Raw genomic sequence first — 17,509 nt, 5'->3', positions numbered from 1 at the left:
TAAATGGAACAATGGAAAATGCTGCCCCCTCCCCCCAAAAATCACCTTCCAACCTTTTAGAAAAAGGTCGCAGAAAAGACTGTGGTCAGTGCCAAATATAGGAGTAAGTCAAGATAGTGATTACAGTTTTCTGCTTCTGTTTCTTTTCAATGAGCAAATTCTCCCCAAATACTGTTAATAATTTGAATGTTGATCAGTTGAGAGACAGTCTTTGGTCTCTTCATTAATGTCCATGGGTCTTGGATTACAGCATGGTGATGGTGTAGTCAGCAATCACATTGGGAATGTTCAGGTGTCTCAGAATGAATGAACAAACCCAGAAACTCAAGAAACACCATATAAATACATTTGAATGCTTAGAAATACCCAGAGATTAATTTCTGCTCTGATTTTTCATTTTTAAAAACTAAAATCAATACCAGTAAATTAGTAAAATATCTGTACCACAAAAAATGAATTAGAATAATCTAACATCTGGATTCATGTTATTGGAGAGGGACTCCAAAGAATAATCTTCAAAACCCTGCACTGTATTTGTTCTGAATAAATACTTTTGATAAATGAGATGACATATTACAAAGCAGAGATGAAAAAGTACTTTTTTCCATAAAGGTCTTCCAGAAGACAAACACTTTTAAGGGCAAATGAACATGTATAGCAATATCATCAAAATCATCAAATTGCAGATGATTTTCCAGGCATGGAAGCCAGTTCTCATGGCAACCCTCACAAACTCTACATACACATTCAGTGTAGGTAGCAACCCATATAATGTAGGACCATTTCAAGTTAAGTGTTAAAAACTAAGCTAAATATAATTTAAACCATGAAAGCAAATATCCTTCTAATTGTATCCAAGGTATTCTTTTCCTTCCGTCCTATTTTCTGATTTTCTATTTTCTGAAATCTATGTCTAGATTGCAATCCAAGTGACAGATGCCAGTTATCTTTTTACCACTCCCAGAATCTGAGTAAGAGACAAAGTGCTGTTCCTCCTTTTGCTCCTCAGCATCTCTGGGCAGTGGGGTGGCCAGGAGACAGGGATTGTCCTTGCCCAGCATGTGCCTGGCTCCCAGCCCTGCACACCCCTCTCTGTGCCACCTCCTCAGGCCAGGCACTGTGCACTCTCTCCTAGCATGGCTGTAGAAGTCCTTATTAAACCTGGACCAGGTGCTCAGTGCATGAGCAGAAACCAGGGCCTGAAGTGCTTTTACAGCCATTATGGAAAGGGGAAAAATAGGGGATGTCTTCTATTGGCATCTCTGCATTTTAACCAGATAGGATTTTTCAGTTTGGTTGTGAGAACCTGGCTGAGACTTGCCAGGTTGACCCAGTACTGCTGTTCTGTATTAGATATTCTGGATAGGGATGATGATCATCTGTACTAAGAGTCCCTCTGCTTCAGCAAAAAGTCACACATGAAGAAAAGGCTAATAGAAATAAAAGGTTCTAGGTTCAGCTTGTAGCAGGAGTGTATTTCTTCTTGAACCTCCACTTATCGGGTATTCAGAGTGTTACTGCTGTCTGTCTTGTTGCAATCCTGTTTATAGAACTGTACATTACAGAGAAATTAGGAGCTAAAAACAGCAGGCTAAATTGAGTATTAATAAATGCAAATAAATGCTCACTGGGGAAAAGCCAATTCTCCTATATATACACACTGATGGATATTAAATTATTCAGTAACCTTCAGAAGAGCTCTGTGGACAGTTCTGTGGAATGGCAGCTCAGCATTCAGTGGTACTTCAAAAAATAAATTAGGAATATTATATACTTTGACAAAAATCAAAGTATAATTATGACAACATGTACACTTCTGGTGTGTCTGCATTTGGAACACTGGTTGCAGCGGAACTAGAAAATACAGAGAAAAGCAGTAACAATGAGCACAGATGTGAAGTGCCTTTTGTACAATATGATGTTAAGCTATGGCTTTTCCTGTGGGAAAACAGGCAAGATTTGGAAAACATGCTAGAGGTCTGTAAATTCTTGAGTGGCACAGGGAAGACAAATAGGAAAGAGTTGCTCATCTCTTCTCACAATTTAACAGGCAGAAGGTGTTACCTGAAGTTGTTGGGCAGCTCGTTTAGGAGATCACAAAATTAATTGATTTTTCCTACATATTAAGTTGTGGAATTCATTGATATTCATCATGGCAAATCCTATGAGTTTAGATGAAAAAAAAAAGAAAGGGAAAGCCATTAAGGCTATTAAGCATATTGATAGAAGCTCTGATGTTAAAAAAAGCATCAGGAAGGTACAGTGGGAAAAGAGCACAGTCCAGCCACGTTGTTCTTCCCTTCCTCCTGCAAGGATCCACTGCCAGCATGGCTGGACAAGAGCCTGTGAAGCACAGCCCTTCAGCACTGCCCTGCCCTCTGAGCACAGACTCACCTCTGCACGGGGAGCTGTCCACATTGGGAGAGATTCATGCCCCCTGCAGGATTTCAGGAGCACCTTAACTGACACCTCATAGATAAAAAAAAGAGAGCTGAGCTTTCACTGCTACTTCATGGGGGCAGCATGAGAGCACTTTTCCTAGCATTGCTGAAAAGGTCACGCTGGTATTCCAGGTCTTATTTGCAATATGCATTTTTTAAGATCAAAGCCCCAAAATCCTTGCCCAGCTTAGACAGGTCCACAGCCACCCAGGAGCAGCAGCCACGTGCTCTGGAATTGTCCCCTGAAGCCATTAGGAGACTGACCAGAGCAAGCTCACAAAATGCCACCACAAAAGGTGCAGGTGATGACTGAAGCCCTGCTCTTCTGCAAGGCCAGAGCCCTGGTCAGGCTGTCTCTGATTCCTGGACCTCATTGTTTCCATATAAAGCCTGTGGTTTTCTCAGACCTTGACCACCAAAGAGAACTGCAGAAACTACAGCTGCAGACTGAAGGACCTACTGGGTGGAGTAATTCAGTGACTGGACTTTATTGCATATTGCGTGAGTGAATCAACTCATCATTTTAATGCAAACCTCTTATTTTCTTAACCCCTCCTCTTCCACACTGATTATCTAAAGAGGAAAGAAGGTGAGGATTACAGGAGTGTCAGCCATGGGAGCAGGTTTCACCCTGCAAACTCCAAATGGAAGTTCTTGTGTTGGCAGGATCAGTGCTGTGACTAATGGTGTCACTGTACAGTCTGTTTTGTGAACTGTCACTTTTTTCTTTATCCTATAAAAAATGTCAAATTGAAGATGTCTAATAAACATCTAAATAATACAAACTGAAAACTAAATTATCAACACTTTAAAGCAGCAATAATCTCACAGAACATGTTTGGCATCTTTATGTCCTACGTTGCCATTGGGCAACTAGAAAGATCTATTAAAATAATACTAAAGTACTAGTCCTTGAGGACTACATGACATAATTCTGTATGTACAAGAAATTACACAAGAAAGAGAATCTAAGAAGCATGCTAAAATACCAAAATACTTCTAAAATAGACAAGGATACAGACTGACGACAAACTTTCCTCTTCAACTTTTTATTAAAATTGAGCTATTTTTACATATTTAAAATACTTTATATCAAAATTACACAATATTTATGAAAACAATTGTATGCAAGTGCATAAAAATATGTAAAATCAGAGCTAAGCAATATAAAGCAATATATAGCATGTTTCAAAATTTATTTCAGGACTAGAATACCTGAGTGCACAATAAGCTGGTTTCCTGCATTTCACTGATTTTAACAGTTAAATTTAATAATGAATCTGATCTCATATAAAGCACTTTGGTTGGGAGAAACTGCATGGAAAAGGCAGAGATCAAGCAGAGATATTACTCAAGGTCTGTCTTCAGAATCTTCATCCACATGAAGATCCACTGTTTGAGATGCTAGGAAGGACTCCCACGTAGCAAGGCACTTTAAAAAACCAAACACATACATATGAGTACAGCAGAGAGATTTCTGCGAACTGTTAGCCAAGGAGAAAAAGAATTTAAAAAAATAGCAGAATACACACACATTGTCACAAGCTGCTTTTGTAGGACCATGGTAAAAGCAAAATACGGTTTCCTAGGCAGCTCAGTATATGCAAAATGTTAGCTAACATGCTGAGTGAGCTGTAAAGGTCAATTTTACATAATGACAGGCACACACTGTGAGCACTGTAATTGTATGTTGTAGCATGGAAGATGCTAACATTAATTATGCTCTTCTTTAATCTCTTCCTTTAGTTACAGGCAAAGATCTCTTCCAAATAGAAAGCACATTGTCAGGCACCGTTCCCTTGTAATCTCTGTGGATTCCTAATGTATACCAAATTTTCCTTCCAAGTTAAATGAAACCATTTTTTTTTTCTAAATAAGGAGAGAATTCATTTTTCCCCAGAGTAATGGGAAAGAAATAGAACCAGAAAGGCAGAGGCTGGGAGTAGGGAAATTGTTATCCTTACAAATGGTGTTTCTTGCCTTATGGAAAAATGTATTTACAATTGTAAAAACTATTTTTTTTATCTGAAGCATCAATTCTGCAGGCAGTAAAATGAAAAAATCAGAAAACCAACAAAACCCCCCAATTACTTTGGTTCAATTTAGCTTAAATGAGTGTTGGCAGCTTGGCAAGCCATTCTAAATCATAAATTATTGTTGAGAGCCATGTCACAAGGTAACCTGCAGTGAGCTGATGCTTGTTACCCAAAGCACCAGGTTTCTACTATTTTAAGTCTGTCAGTAGAACAGAACAGGCAAATTGCTGCAGTAATTTCCTTGTTCTGATGCTATTGAAAAAAAGCCCTTGAAATGGAAATGTTCTTACAAAATTTTGACTTATACATTCATACCTATTGTTCTTGACAATGCAGCTGATTTACTACTTCCTCTACACAGTTTTTTTTCCATGAAGAATCTTTATTATGCACCATAAGTAAGTCTTCTGAAATTTCCCAGGAAACATATATTAAAACCTGGACAGCACACTCCATTTACCTGAACTTTGAATTAAATCAGTCCCCTGAAAACAGTGTTATTTCCTAACTGAAATCTTTTGCCATCAACTATTCAAGCCACAGCAACCTGCTAAGCCCAGTGCATTGAAACACCTTGTATCCATCTGTCATTGCTTAGGAGACATGAAAATGACCCTGCTTGAACTTGCAGCCACCTAACTCCATTAGACATTTCTTGTGAATGACTTCCAAACTCTGCCATGAAATATGGAGATTTAATCATACTACACTGAAGAGCTAGGTCCTGGTATAACTGCATGTCTGTGTGTAAGCAGATGAGTGGGAGGATCTGATAATGTTAAATATAAGCTTGAAGAGAAAAACAAAGAATACACACAGGATGACTGGAGCTGGGGGAATCCATGATGATTCAAGGATACAGAACCAGGGGAACCCATAAAATTAAGGGTGACAAAAGTAACAAGAAAAAGAAAAAAACAAGCAGTAGCTTTGTCTCTAAAGACATAAGAAAGTAGAACAAGTGGGTCTGCAAGAAAATGAGAGCAGTTGAAACAGCCAACTGATCTAAAAGATTACAAAGAAAAAGCTTAGCTTCTTTTTGCACAAGTTTTTGGCTATTTTCAGGCACGAGATCATTCCTGTTGTTCACACTTTGTCCCCTAGACTATGGATACCATGAATTTACTGCCCTAGTCTTTCTCTTCAGATCTTGCTGACAAAAGCCCCAAGTAACTTCTGCTGCTCTTGCACACAACAACATTACGCTACTGTTCAGAGTGTATCTAAGGTCTGAATTACTGTGAAAAGAGAGGACTGACAGGGTAAGATTCATGCGGAAATCTGCTTTCTTCATTGACTTTTTGGAGAAATATGATTTTGAAATGGCACACCAGGGAGAAACAGTGAAGATACTGCCAGCCTGAACAGTGAACTACAAGTGTTGAAAACTGATTTCTGATTTAAAAGGTCTTTTTTGACCTTTTGTATAAAGCCTTAAAGTTTGATCATTAGATTCTCCCCTGCTTCATGTGACACTGTGGCAGCTCAATCTATCTGAGAGGTTTGAGCTGGAATGTGGCCTCTTGGTTTTGAAATGTCAGTGAGGCAGCTGCTACCCATGTGTCTTCACTGTGGCACTCAAATTCCTCAATTTCTGTTTGTTAGAGCCCAGCCTGGATCACCATCCTAGAAAGCTGCAAGGCACAGCTGTTTTTCTAAACTTTTTCTAGGTGTGGTACAAAAACCCATCACTTTTTCTTGAAGAGTCTTTCATTGGCAATGACAGTTGTTTTTTTTTTGAACCACAGTTTAATTAAATTACCACATAAGTCCAAGTTATGTTATTCCATCATTTCAGTAATGTGAATTAAAATACATGTATCAGCATTGGCTGCAATGTATAAATGGCTTTGTGTTATCTTTGCAACACTGAGCCAAGCTGCACATGTTAAAATGCAATCACAATACATTGCTTAACCAGATAGATATGATCTACTGAAGTCTGTCCAGACAAAGATGCAAAGCATTTTTTCCACACAAGTTATTCAGCTTATAATTTATCCCTGTTTATATAACCAATACGCATTTTTCAAAATGTAGGAGCAATGGTGGCTCATTTCACTGTCAGACATCACAGTGCTCCTACAGCTGACAAATTTTATAATTAACCACACCAAAACAAAACTAGGTCCTTGTGCCTTAGGCTCAAGCTTTTCACATTGTGAAGCACATTATGAGCTGCATAAACGACATTTTGTTAGTGATGTATATTTCAACATTATTACCGAATGATTTTACTCCATTCTCCTGGGAGGCTGAAAATGGAAATCAAAATAGAGGATCAGCCAGTTTTCACAAAGGAGACAGGAAGGGAAAAAAACCCAGAAAATCCAAACTGAGGAAATTAAATGTGTTTGCACAGGATTGAAATTCATAATCCAGTTACTCGTAAAAGTCCAATGGAAAACATAGAAAAGCCTAAATACACAAAATGAAATAGCAAGAACTTAAATAAGGCTACTTTACCTAAAATATTCTGATTACTACCGGAGGACACATATCTACCCTGCAACATCATTCTTAGAAAAAGCAGCCAAAAGTTTTTCATGTAGTACAATAGCATATATAATGAAAAAGGAGCTATAACAATAGAACATGTAGTAAGATGCTAGCAGAAGTAGTGTGTCACATGCCATGAGTGTTTCTGTTCCAGTTCCCAGTTATCCGTGGCTGATACCTTAAAAATAGCCCTTATGATGGAATTTTTGGAGTAGAATCTGAAAATGAAGTCTTGTTTGTGTCTGAGAGAATCAGAAAGTATTTTCATGATTTCTGTGTGCAGGGAACAAAAACTAGACCACACAGAAATAGTAATTCTCACTCCAAAAAACATTTCCTGAAATTATTTTTAAAAAATTTTAAAGGTTTAAGTGAATGAAGGTTTAGAGATAGATCTGCCTTTGAAACAACATGCACAGGAAAAAACGGGCTCAGATGGGGGAGCTTTTGAAAATCTCATGAAGTTTGGTAGCTGAACTCTCAGGTGTGGCTAAGGTAGGATGTGATCAACACACAGGAGCAGCCAACTTTCTGCTACATGAGCAAATGGCTGCTTAAATGCATCATTACAGAGGCTCTAGGGCAAATAACAAATCTCATCTATTTTTCTACAGCTTTTACAGAACTGAGAGGTACATAAGGGCTTTGGAGTTAGAGGGAAGTTGCTGTAATGGGGAACAAGTATTGCTTTGCCCTAATGAATCTTTTGGATCAATTTATGCCTGTACAACAATGTAGGTCACAGAAATATACTAAATTGTGCTTGAAACACTTAAGAAAATCAGGAAATTATTTATATTTTTGAAAAAATAGCAAGGTGTGCCAATACCAACAAGACTCTGACTATATCAAAGGTAACTGATTTTCTGATTAAGATGCAAGGGTTTAACAGGATTCATTTCACATGAGATAAATAAAACCAAATGCTATGCTTAAAAAAAAAGGTTCATCCATGCTCAAGAAAAAACAGATTCTTTCAATGCCAAAACTAACTATTGTCCCATTTTAGGAAAAAACACCAATCTGTTTGCATTTCCTGGAGTACCCAACAAGCAGTGGAAATGCAGACTCTGGTATATTTTCTAGATTTACAATGTATAATTAGTCTTTGGGTTGGGCTATAAAACCTAGCCACTTATTCTGGTGGTTTTTCTGAAAAGAATAGGTTACCAAAATTCATTGGCTGCATATGTACTAACTGTACTAAACACATGAGAAAAAGTGAAAAATTTAGCATATGTTTAATTGCTTCTATTCTTTGAAGCCAGAGTTCAACAATGCCTGGTTTGGTTCTGCTAGTCTGCAGCAACAACACTTCAAACCTGCCAGCTAAGTAACACTGCCAGCACCACCATTAATTCTGTATCCTGCTTTGGATTTAGTGATGCTGCATCTTTAGAATATCTATTTCTAAATTAATGAAAATATTCATGGTGACACAGTTTTCTCAGATGAAAGCTCCACCCTGTGGACAGTTTGTGATTCCAGCTGTTTGGCAGATCCCTCTTCTGGACTAAGCTGTCAGACAATGGTGTCATGCCTAAGGCCTGACAAAAAGAAATAAAATAAATGGTATGGTGTTAACACATGCTGAATCAATGCTATTTACTTCAGAAATAGGAGTAAATTGATGAACTTTTAAAAACTAAAACCTTTTCATTTTGTTTCAGAAAGTCCTCCTTATTCTAGCAATGCATTTAATGTCATTGTAAGTACAATATTATTTTGGATCTAGGACTTTGTGGAATACAGAGAGACTTAAGGATGTATTCAACTCTTTTCCACAGGAAAGGAAGTACAGAACTGTATGAACCACTGAGACCAGCTACAGGAATACCAAATGATTGGTCAGTCATGGTAATTCTTAGCTCCTAAATTATTTTAAATATATTATAACAAAGATTGCACATTATCACTTGAAAGCTTTCATTTTCACAGGCCTGCACAGGAGCACCCTGTAAATCTGCAACACTGGGCTTTCAGTCACATCTTTGTTGCCACAGCATGGAGAGACACAAAACAGCTGTAGAAACAAAGGAATACTTCTTATCCAAGTTTAATAAATGCACATAGCTAGTGAACTGGAAGACTACAAGAATAACTTTTAAATTGTAAATCTGGAGAAACATAATTACAGGTAACACTTTAGAGTAACATTTATTTCATGTGAACATTAATTCAGCTGAAGGAAGAGATACTCTTTTATGCTAGCTAAGTGATGCTTGACAAGTTGACAGCACAATCCTTAGGTGACTACAATTAAGGTAAAACCCAGACAAACATAAGGTCATATTCTTTGCCCATTGTGACAAAGATGAAATGACATTTTGGAAATTCTAGTGTATTTTGGCATGCTGCTGGGCTGGTTTTGACCACAATGGCTTGGGTTTATACAGTTTTGAAGGGCTGCATTCTCTACTGCAGCAGCCATCAGAAAATACAAGATTGCCTTTCTCTCAGTACTTTGTGGTTCCCAAAATGTAAGGGCTGCAGAGAATGACTGTGAACAGAATGACTCCTCCTTTGGTTGTGTGCCTGGGAAATGCAGTCAGCAAGGGGAAAAATGAGAAGCACAGTGAAATGCTGCTATAGAGAAGAGAATGGGACACTGCTCGTGGAGAGGCACAAATAGTTTAACTGAGGGGTGGAGGAAGTTGTGGAAAGGATGGGAAGCAGGTAGTCACTAAGTTATAAAACAGGAGATGATTCCTCATAGGAGCTGGACAGAAGAACTGGGTGACTGAATCACATTCACAGCATCCATGATGCCTGGGAAAATGCACAGATCATACTTTGGGGAAGAGAAAAGGCAGAAAATAACATGAGGGATGTTACAGCAAGAAAAGGCTTAGTAAGCATCAAATGGTGCATCAAAAGTCTGAATGAGTAACTTCAGACATGTGAAAGAATGCTAATGAAGCAAGTAAAAACTGAACAAGTAAAAAGCACTGTAACAGACACTGTGTTTGTGCATGAGTTTAACGAGTCAGACTCAAACTATTACATTTAAGGTTGGATTCTCTTTCCTACTGAAAGCATAAAAATAATATTCTGCTTCTCAGGTTCTTGACATTCCCTTCCTGAAGTTTCACTCCCAAACAGCAGGAGCAGATGCCAGAGCTTCTTTTCCTGCTGCTTTCTGGAGTACACACTTGTAGTTTGAGATACATGGACCTCTGACATTAATCAGTAATCACTTCTCTAATAATTAACCATCACCATTAACCACGGGTCTTAAATAAACGATTTTTAGGGGAGAACTCCCAACCAAAATATTAAATTTATCAAGTTCTTTTGAATATCATGATTAGATAATGATTTTCTGATAAAACAGAAAGAAATTGGTAAGCTCTTACTTTGCAAACAAGGAGTGATAGAGTTTGCACAATTATTGCAACTGCTCTACAAAGATAAGGTGATTTTTCTAAAATGTAGGTCTACAAAGATGTAACAGCAAAACCATTTAATGAAGATTTCATTATTCAAGAAAAGCACCAAGAAAAGATTGTGCCTCAGTATGAACCAAGTTGTCTGGTATTTTAGAGGCTATTTAAGAAGAACCTCTGTCAAGTTCCAGAGACAGCTGAATAATTTTCTACAGTTTGTGGCTTAAGAACAGTAATTTCATGTACAATATGTGCTTTGGTGCTCAGGATTAAACTTCTAATTCAGCAAAAAAACATTTCTAGACAGGAAAAAGAACCAAATAATTATTTTTATATTTTAGCTAATCATTCACAAAGAAAATATTCTAATATATTCAGCATTGTTTTAACATACATATTGCTGCTATAGAAGTCAGAGACCATCAATAAATGAAGACAATGTTAGAGGAAGCCAAAAGCTTGCTGCCTGATTTCTGAAAATATTTTGATCTTAATATGTAACAACAGATTGTCAATGTCCATGCATCTCACAGACTGCATGTTAATTAATTAGACTTGATGATCAAGAGCTCTGTCTTTTCAATTATGTTTTAACAAAATGATTTGTAAAATCAGAGCACTGCCATTGGCTAATGTGCAATCCATAAAAGGCTCAGACTACAGGACTGAAGTTACCAAATATATCTGTGAAAATGACTAATTTATGATTAATAGATGGCTCAATGCATTCCATTTTTTTTCCCAAAAGTAAGGAGAAATTATTTTTAAAACTTCAAGACATCTGGGATATTTTCAAAATGCGCATTTCAATCAACATTGTGTTCCCCATGAGGAAACTTCACAGAATGCTTCATGTATTTTGTTATATGTTTTCAAATTCTTCTTCTTAGCATATATTCTTGGAAATTCTTACCAAGAATATTACCTGAGGCATTTGAGCTGAAAATAAAAATCTGATGGAATCACATTTAAAGGTTTTTCTCATACAGGTCTGAACGTTCCAGAGGGCTTCTTCAAGCTCTCACAGCAAAATGTTTCCAAACTGAAACATAGCAGCTGACATTGAACCAAAAATCATGTTCCAAGTTGTTTTGGTTAGTAAAACAAGAGTGCCCTCTGTCGATGATGAACTCAGGATCAACGACTTGGGAACAATAAAACATACTCTGATTGAAATCTGTCAAATTAAGGAAAACTGCCCCACTATTCCCACAGAAACTGATGCCAAAGTTATCAAATGTTTGAACTAAAATGGAAAAATTCCTCTTTACAGAGAACCCATGGACGTCTTCACTGAAATAATGAAAAAATAACATTTTTGTGAGAAAGAGTTTTACCTCTTCATAATAACGGAGATTATTCTCAGCCACATTCATAAATGTTGATCTCATATCCCACTGCATGTTCTGCTTCCACCTGTCCCAATCCGCTTTCAGAGCATTATTGGCACGTTCAACTTTGTCTTCAAGTTTCCCAATCTCTTCTGAGAACTAAATATTAATTTTAAACATTAAAAAATATTAGTAAAATCACTATTTCCAAAATTATTTAAATGAATGGACTTCGTAGTGGAGATGAAGAGAACTGCAAAATCAAGGTTGGTATTTAACTTAGCAAAAAAAGTCTTTCCCCAGGGATAAATTTAAAATTAATTCTTAATTAATAACTCACTACAATTTCTCAAATATTAATAACAGAAAACATAGACCAGAATGAAAGTGTTCCTGGAAATATATTTTTTCACTGAGAGAAGTTACAGACTCTGGCATCTCTTCACTAGGACTTGACATTATTGCATCAAAAAAGAAATATACAGAGGGCTTTACTGAAGCAGAATCAATTGTACAAATTAGATTTGGCGAGGAAAACTGAGAAAATCCTGTCAGAATCTTTGATTACAGGAGAAAACAGAATGAGGAGAAGACAGCAGAAATCAAAATCACAAACTTTCTGATTTCTTGCCTGTCACATTACCATCTTTTCTTGTGGAACTGTGTATGACCATATGAGGGAAAAAGAGATACAGAAGCAGAGAGAGAAATTAAATGAAAGGACTTCTACAGAGAAGAAAGTCTTTCCCAGCAATCCAGGACCCAAAACTTTGAGGGCTACTCTACAGACATTACTTGCTTCTAATTACTGTAAATGCACAAGCTGACTTGCCAGCTAATGGGAGTAAGTGGACAGCAGGCCTGTCTTTAATGAGTTTTTCTGGTCTTAGTAATTCAGTTACCTGTTGTCATTTACTCATCAGCTGTGTCTGTTCTGGCTGGCACCAGGTCACAGAACAAGGCAGATCTCCTGTGGCTACAGTGCAAAATCCCCTGCTGGGACTGCAGAGCCACTGTCTGCAGCAGGAGGGAAGGCAGGCAAAAACACCACCAAAATAAGGAACATCAGCCAGGAAAACTTAATTCCTTGAATTGCTTCTATTGCAACTCAGGCTCCATACATTTCTTCTTTGTCCTTATATTCTGCCATAAAGCAAAGAGTTTCCTCCTTTTACCACACCTGTTTAAAGGTGGATAGCTACTTTTGCTTTCTGCAGAGCTGGTGTTTTCATCAATAAGAAGTTCAGGATTCCAGGACTAACTTCCAGGATTTTAAAGGAATGCTTATGCTCATGGTAGAACAGAAACCTCAGAACTCAGAGCAAGACATGGAAAGTCTGGGTGCACAGCCTCCAGCTTGGACTATGCAGGGGAGAACAGTGATCGAGTGCAACAGCAGTGATGCTGCCATCAAACACAAACTGAATCATCAAACAGTGCCTGAAAGAGAAAGAACCTGGATCCCATTCAGCTCTTCAAGAAGCTAAGAACTCCTTAGCTAGTAAAACTGAAAATTTCATCTGAATTGATGTTATCCACAGTCAATAACAAACACTTTTAGTTAGATTTGATTTCCACATTGATTTTCTTTGCCACACTTCTAGGTTAATGACATACTGGTTATTAATGAGGAACAAAATGAAAAAAAAAACTATTTCTACTTTACTGAAAAGCCCAAGTTCAGTTATCTGGCCAAACCACTAATCAAGTTACAGACAAGGATAATTTCAACTATTAACACTGCATTCAAAATGAAAAGGCTAATCCAAAGCTTAAATGTGGGGGGATTACCTTTAAAGGAATTACAGACAACTGGATTTGGTATTTTGACCATGTTCCATGCTAATTGCCTTTCCTTCAAATACCAAAAAATGAATGCACACAGAATACTGAAAATGATGACATTTTAAAGATGATTTAGAGTAGGAAAGGCAGTTGAATCCATTCTCTGCTTTTGCAAAAAAGAAGTTCCTATGTAGTCTACACATATAAAGAACTTCTCTGACTTACAAGTCCTGGCTGCAGCAGCTTTTCTTTACCTCGGTCTTTAAAACTTTAAGTTATTTTACAGTTTGTTTTTGTCTAGCCTTTTCTAGGAACTACAAATTTCTTCCATACTGTAGTCAGAACATGATATGGACAGGCAGATTCTGTTATACAACTCTGCCAGGATATGCAGTTTAAACATCCCACTCTAAAGTCCCAAAGAAATCCCATGTTGTATTAAGGCAGGGGTTGGACTTAGGGTATAAAGGCAGCACTATGCCACATGTCACCATGTCAAGTAGACACATTCAAGGTCTACTTTTTCAAAACTGAAAAAACCCATCAATGCAACTCTCTTTAGCTGCCATGACAGCAGAAATTGAAGAAGAATGGCTTGGACTTAACAAAAACATCTAGTTTTTATTAAGTCCAAGCCAAAACACACCTAGTGTGTTCCTCATTTACAAGGTGAAAATTGTTACAATTGATCCTGCAAATTAAACAGGATTCTGAATCCATTTTCTTACATGGATCTCACTGAGGCAGCCAGTGTGAGAAATAAAAACTCCCACCAGTGATGGCCAGCACAGCACTCATCAGACATGGGACCAGAGCTCAGGAAGGTGGGAGCCAGGCATTGCTAGGGCAATTGCTGCCAGACATGGACTGTGTGACTGTAGCCAAAGAGACATGGCCCAACAGCCAAATTACATGGTGACACAGTATTTTACACCATCTCACTATGCAAAATAGCACGAATTTCTACCTGCCATGTGAATTAATCCTACAGCTTGGTGATACTAACCCCTTTTTAGCCTGGAGTTAAAACACAAAATATATTCAGAATGTAACAGATTCAGCATTTCATCTCCTTACTACTCAGTTTCAAGCCTGAACACTAGAATCCTTAAGTTAGCATTTAAATGCTTATCTTGCTCTGTCAGAGCACATTATTATCAACCCTTTTTCAGAATTATTATCAGCCCTAGTGGCAAGGCTAAAACTGTTAAAAATGCCCAAACCATAGAGGGATACACTAGCATTGCTGTGTAACCTTCAGGATGGAGTGAGGGAATCATGGAGCAGCATATGCCACTAACTTTCCAGCCACAGCTCTGGAGGGTAAGAAATGTCTAGATTAGCAGGAGGGTACCAAAGTTGGGCCCAATCTCTCTGTCAGAGCCTGCATCCAAAATCACAGTCTTCAAACCATCCATACCCCGAATAACTGCCTCTTTGTGGACCAAATTTTGGTGCAGAAACCAAGGTTTTGGTTTTTGTAGCAGCACCAGAAGCAGCTTTCTAACACAGCTCAACATTTTTTTCCCATCTGATTAGCCTAATGTCCCATAAGGTTTAATTTGCAATTTCAGTCTATTTCATCTGCAGTGACCTTAGGGATGTTTTACATTCTTCTGCTGTACAACCTTGTGTTTGTTAGATCATTTAATGTTTGCCACGACCAATGCTAAATATCTCACAGCCTTTTATCAGCTCTAATGACAGTCTGAAACTCCTTATCTGTGGTGGAAATGTACTTCAAATGAGATTAGGGTTCATGCCACTCATTGTCAGCAAAATTTCTGGCTACTAGATTGCACTGACAAGTTCAATCTGACATCTATGAGATCATTAGAAGCTACAGGAGTTCTGCTTAGGAATAGATATGTGCAAATACACACAAACTTGGTGTCTGAGACCCATTCCAACAACAGACCTGTGTTATGACCACCTTTACTAAGAAATAAGTCTAGTTAGAAGTGTTAGAAAAATACTTCAACACATGATAAAAATGAAAACATAGTAAAAAAATGACCAAGAAAATAGTTAAGTCACTCGAATGGTTAAAAATAGCAGTACACCATTCTCTGTTGCCAAACTATCCTTACTAGAAAAAGGCTTCAGCTTCTAATTAAGAAAAGGTCTTCAGGATACAGCTGCCACTCAATTAGAGAACACAGGATTTTATTATCAGATTAGACAAACAGACATCTGTTTTACTGCTCTTCTGAGACTGCAAGAAGAACCAGACTCTCAAAAACAGGATTCTCTGAAATTAGTAAGAAATAGAGGGGTTGGAAAGATAAAGCAAAGATCTGAACACCTGGGGAATCAGAGTGTCCAAAGCCTTTACCAAACTGTAAATGCAGATATGGAAACACATACACAGTGAAAAAAATAAGTTTGGGCAAACTGATTTCAAAATCCTACTGGAAGCAAGTACAAACATCTCATGATAGAGTAAACCACTGTCAGGATCAAATCAAAATGGTACGATCAGTACTATGCTAAAATAAAAATATCCCTTTTTTATTTGTAACAGTTCAGGAAAAGGGAAAAGGGACATGCACCACGTCTGAGAGCTCTATCAGATTATAAGAGGAAATGCATCCTGAAAAGATAGCACATCCTGCCAGACTATGGTGTCTCTTCTGCAGTAAACAACAACGAGTCTGGCTGCTAAACAAACTGTATGGAGCTGAATTCATCTCTGAATGCACCTGCCATGGCTACCCAACTCCCAGCCTAGGGGGCTTCTCCAACTCACCATCCTCTGTGCATTTTATAAGAGCTTCAGGCTTTAAACTAAGAAAAAAGGACAGGAGAAACAGCAAATAAAGCAGAAAAAGAAAGAAAAACAAATTACAGAATATAAAATTTCTGCTTCAGGAAAAAAACCCCAAAACCAGAGATATTTACCTAATGTCCCACTCCAGTACACATAGGCAAATTGTTATATAATATACTATAGCCATTGTAGATATCAGAGTTCCACAATATATTCTTATTTGCTCTCCTCAGTGCCAAAAATAATCTAATTAAAATATGCATTTCAAGTGCCAAAAACTATCTAAACAGCTCATCTTTACATGGAAACTAATTAGAACAAGCCCAATAAAAAGTATCTAAAATGTTAAAGATATTCTTCTTTGATGTACTAAAATGGTATTAGTAATTTTTACATATTATTTACACTGTATAACACTTGGTGTTAATACTGTGCCAAATGGACATTATTTAGACTAGAGAGTTTAACAATCAAAAATTTTAAAAATGCCAATTCTCATCCCAGAGGTTGTTTTTAATTGGCTGCTGGTGGAGCCTTGCTGGTGGTTTTGGGGATGCCTGCCCCCATGGGGTACCAGTTAGAGTCTGACTTCACTAAAATGAATGAAAGTTTCATACTGGAAGCAAAAAAAAAAATATTCCTCGGCCCAACTAGAAAAAACAGAAACCTGTAAGAACAGAATGCAGCACATTTTCATTTAAATAAGTTTAATGAACAGTTTTGCTGATTCTCATCTCCCCCTCTACCTCTCCTACATCAATGAAGCAGCAGCTATGAGATCACTGCAGCAATGGTCACTTTCTTTTAACTGCAAGTGCGGAGCAGAAAAACTGAAAATAAGTCATGGAACAGTCTGTGTTGACAAAGGCCAGTGGTCACCCACCATGACCAGCAGCCCAGCTACTGACGTGCTGCTTCTTCCTGGTGATGGCCTTTGCCTGGGACAAGAGCTGCTGGGGTGGAGACAGCCCCCAGTCCCAGCCCGTGGCCTCAGAGGACAGTGTCCGTCTGCGCCGCTCCTGCTGCTACAATACGGCCTGGAAGAGTCTGGCTTTCTGAAAACACTTACCAGATCCTTCTCTGTCTTTTTATTGGCTAAAGCATCAACTTTGGAATCCAGCTCGCCTTGAATTTGGTCTCTCCTTTTCAAAACACCCTTAGTATGGAAGGGGGTAAAAAAAAAAAAAAAAGAAAAAGAAGAAGTAAACTGCAGCAGATTTTAGCTCTAAGAAAACCATCAAACAAGTTGTCTATTTGATAA

At 37.8% G+C, this 17,509-nt stretch overlaps 1 protein-coding gene across 1 annotated transcript in view; it reads right to left on the bottom strand.

Moving 5' to 3' along the window:
* Positions 1–3,474: 3,474 nt before the first annotated feature.
* The window catches only part of SNX7 (sorting nexin 7), a 29,278-nt gene continuing 15,243 nt past the window's right edge, over positions 3,475–17,509 (bottom strand). The window contains exons 7-9 of the mRNA XM_059854311.1: positions 17,318–17,404; positions 11,700–11,852; positions 3,475–3,873 (exon numbers count right to left, since the gene is read on the bottom strand). Coding sequence (XP_059710294.1) covers positions 3,793–3,873; positions 11,700–11,852; positions 17,318–17,404 — 321 coding nt within the window. The 3' untranslated portion in view covers positions 3,475–3,792. The remainder of the gene's footprint in view (positions 3,874–11,699; positions 11,853–17,317; positions 17,405–17,509) is intronic.

Source organism: Haemorhous mexicanus, chromosome 9, assembly GCF_027477595.1.
Source record: "Haemorhous mexicanus isolate bHaeMex1 chromosome 9, bHaeMex1.pri, whole genome shotgun sequence".
In the NCBI taxonomy this organism is placed as follows: domain Eukaryota; kingdom Metazoa; phylum Chordata; class Aves; order Passeriformes; family Fringillidae; genus Haemorhous; species Haemorhous mexicanus.
Note: the sequence above shows the minus strand (reverse complement) of the source record. Positions and strands in the feature narration are given on the sequence as shown.